Below are 3455 nucleotides of genomic sequence, written 5' to 3'. Positions count from 1 at the left end.
ACAGGTGATGCTCGACCTATCAAGATGCGTCCCCGCCGTATCCCGCTGGCACGCCAGGAGGCGGCAGACAAGGCTGTGTTGGAGATGCAGCGGGCAGACTTCATTGAGCCCTCAGACAGCCCCTGGGCGGCACTTCCTTTAAGAGTGTGCTTCTAATCTCAGCTCATTACCTGTATAAAAGACACCTGGGAGCCAGAAATCTTTCTGATTGAGAGGGGGTCAAATACTTATTTCCCTCATTAAAATGCAAATCAATGTATAACATTTTTGACATGCGTTTCTGGATTTTTTTTGTTGCTATTCTGTCTCTAACTGTTCAAATAAACCTACCATTAAAATTATAGACTGATAATTTCTTTGTCAGTGGGCAAACGTACAAAATCAGCAGGGGATCAAATAAGGCAATAAATAGGCTATAGTGCAAAATAATTACAATTAGTATTAACACTGGAATGATAGATGTGCAAGAGATGACATGCAAGTACATGCATTTAAATAATCTCTGATTTTCATGCTAGATCATGTAATGTACTTGGTAGGTGCGTGTATTTGGTATAGTCCACACCAAACAGAGTAACTCATGTTTATTAATAAGTGATGAAAGCGTAGTCTACATGGAATCCCTTAGCCAGGGATTCCTTGCCTGGTCCAAGACTTGTCTGTTTCCGCTGTCTTGCCAACTCCTATGGTCATTGGGGTGTCAATGACCATAAGAGTTGGCAAAACAGCAGCACAGACAAGTCTTGGACCAAGCAAGGAATCCCTGACATCATTGCTCGCACATATCCTAAAGGATTAGCCTTGAATAGGTAGGCAATATTTCCAAAATAATTGTCTGACTTGAGACTTCTGCATGATCTTGCAAGTGTCAGATTTGCAGCAGCCAAAGCAACATAAAATAACTCCCTAACACTAGTCAGGATTTTAAAAAAGCTCAAACTTTATTTATAAAAACAAAACAGATGAACACAGTGGGTGAAAACCTGTACAAAGCTATAGACTCAGCATTCATCCATCTCTGGGGGCAGGTCAATGGTCAGCTTGTTGATAGTTTGAAGGAACGCGTCCAATTCCGTAGCACAATTGTCTGAGGAAAATAAAGGAAAGAAACATGACACTGACAAATCCACAGTGGAATTTAACCCCAAATCCTGAGACGAACCTGAGCGTTGCAGGTTCTTCAGAGAAAAACATGTGTATGTCTCGAGCACTTCAAAGTCCTCTTCAGGCAGACATGGCATTTCTGGGAGACGTACCAGTCCAGGCAGAGCAAGATGACCCAGGCAAACCACATCCTCTGGGATGACATAGTTCTCATACTCTAGAACCACATCACAAAGAATAAAAATAAGCTGTAAGTGGGTGGTTATCAGAAAGGTGGAGGAATATCAAAGGGTAAAACACCATAGTTGACTTACCAAGTGGGTCATAGGGGATAAACATCTCAATATCTGGGTATTCTTCTACTTTGGTCTGAGGGAGGGTTTTAACTTTTGTTTCCTGAAGGGAGAAAATCATGATTACTGCACAGATATAGGCACACGTCACCTGGCAAAAACAATTTGTCAAATTGTGAGCTTCTGACCTGTGTCTCAAGGAGTTTGTTCTTCTCTTGTCCATTTACAGTTGGCATTGATGGGACCTTGTTCACTGCCCCCAAAGCCTTGCGACCGGACTGTAAAGGAGTATGCAACTTTTTTCCAGTTAGAGGGGTCTTCAAGAGGTTTTCTGTAAGCATACATTTTAAGTGGTAAATAGGCTGAGCAAAGTGTACACTATTGATATCAACAATCAGGGACAATAGTTAAAAAATTTACTGTCTCAGATGGTAACAGTAGTGCATGCGCATTCTCATGGTGGTTAAACCAACCAATGTAGCCTTGGCTATGAAGCATAGACAGTTCTAGCAAGGTAGACGTAAACGCAGGTAAATCATTTGACAATTGTAGGTAGGGCAGAGTACCTGGAACAGATTGCAACCGCTGGCGCATCTTCAGCGCAGGTGTATGGAGGGTGGCATTTTCTCTCTCAGAGAAGATGATTGAAGCCATTTCCTGTTTGGGCAAGTGGTAATTAGTCAAATCTTGTTAGCTAACTAGTTAGACATTTCAGACAATTTGCTACCTAGGCTATTCATTATAAACTATCAGGGAATCAAAATACGCTTGAGGTTTGTGACAACCCGAGAATAACGTTAGTGAGGACAGCGTCCAAGTTTGTTCCGAAAATCTTTGGTTTGGTTGGTGGAAGGCATGACTAGTTAGCCTTTTTACTCCGGGAGGCCTTTAACGTTACAGGTCTCCCGCAGCTAGCTAGTAGGCATGGCTTTTGTCATTCAAAAGCGATAGCAAGCTAGCTACTTTTGCTAATAATGTGCAAAATTATACAGTGTCAAAGACTTGCCGTTTGGTGGCTAGTGGTCATATGAGTGCCGCTTACCGTATTCTTGTCCGGTATCTTTAGGATTGCCCGTTTTGTTTTGGATAAGCGGAAACGTCTTCGCGGCTTCCTTTTTAAACTGCGCCTCTCGTCATCCCATTGGTTTACGTGCGCACGTGGGAGCCAGTCGCACAGGGGAGCTGTAAAAGTGGAATAATACGATATATCAAGTAAAATGGTTAAATGCGTGCGCATTACTTGAGACAAAGATTATCTATATACTGAAACTTCGCCTCTTCTCTCTGCTTGAGATAATGAGAAGGCTTTTGTATAACAGTTACCTCCCAAATGAAAACAGAAACAGACAAACATGCATACGTGTGACCAATATTGATATAATGCTTGATCTGAATAAGTAGCAGCAATTGGGATCAGAAACTATAATACAGTATAGGCCTATGATCATAACGCTACGAGCTCAACAGGCGAAGGCTATCCACCAAAATGGTTAGGCTACAGTCACACATTTTCAAAACATTTTTTTGTATTTTATGGCATTTTACTGGTCCAGCCAGTCCAGTCTACCCAGAAGGTTCCAATGAAGGAAAATAGGGGAGATACCATATAATTAGGATGTATGTAATTTTGGGGTTATGCAAACATTAATTCATCAGTTTAACATAGCTTATAATGATATGCCACCATCCTTTTTTAAAAGTTTATATTTCAATTAATTATCTTGCCATCTCTGTTTCCATTACCGTTCTCCTGGCAGCAGAATATTATGCTGGCAGCACGATGCCGGATATTTTTTTCAAAATATATGAGTCCCCCTAAAAAGAAAGACATGCTACATTTAGGTAATATCGATGTTTGTACTCTAGTGCAGTACAAGTTTTTTTTCACAGCATTGAAACCACATTTTTATTTATTTAACTAGGCACGTCAGTTAAGAACAAAGTCTTATTTACAATGAAGGCCTACACCGGCCAAACCCAGACGACACTGGGCCAATTGTGCCCCGCCCAACCGGACTCCCAATAACGGCCGGTTGTGATACAGCCTGGAATCAAACC

At 41.4% G+C, this 3455-nt stretch overlaps 1 protein-coding gene across 1 annotated transcript; it reads right to left on the bottom strand.

Moving 5' to 3' along the window:
• Positions 1-916: 916 nt before the first annotated feature.
• On the bottom strand, positions 917-3251 carry LOC121537233 (securin). The gene is made up of 7 exons (XM_041844920.2): positions 3141-3251; positions 2440-2579; positions 1964-2054; positions 1586-1728; positions 1419-1500; positions 1163-1321; positions 917-1087 (listed from the first exon to the last, which is right to left on the bottom strand). The coding sequence occupies exons 1-7, from the start codon at positions 3226-3228 to the stop codon at positions 1002-1004; spliced, it is 789 nt and encodes a 262-aa protein (XP_041700854.2). The 5' UTR covers positions 3229-3251; the 3' UTR covers positions 917-1001.
• Between the last annotated feature and the right edge of the window lie 204 nt (positions 3252-3455).

Source organism: Coregonus clupeaformis, chromosome 2 (genome assembly GCF_020615455.1).
Source record: "Coregonus clupeaformis isolate EN_2021a chromosome 2, ASM2061545v1, whole genome shotgun sequence".
NCBI lineage: Eukaryota > Metazoa > Chordata > Actinopteri > Salmoniformes > Salmonidae > Coregonus > Coregonus clupeaformis.
The sequence above is the reverse complement of the archived record's forward strand: the minus strand, read 5'-3'. Positions and strand labels throughout refer to the sequence as shown.

Excerpts from the sequence above, each read along its gene's own strand:
- LOC121537233 (XM_041844920.2), bottom strand. The coding sequence starts at position 3,228 with ATGTCTTTCTTTTTAGGGGGACTCATATATTTTGAAAAAAATATCCGG. Across the intron at positions 1,322-1,418 it reads TATCCCCTATGACCCACTTG|AGTATGAGAACTATGTCATC; the intron begins GTAAGTCAACTA and ends ATGTGGTTCTAG. Across the intron at positions 1,088-1,162 it reads GAAGAACCTGCAACGCTCAG|ACAATTGTGCTACGGAATTG; the intron begins GTTCGTCTCAGG and ends TATTTTCCTCAG.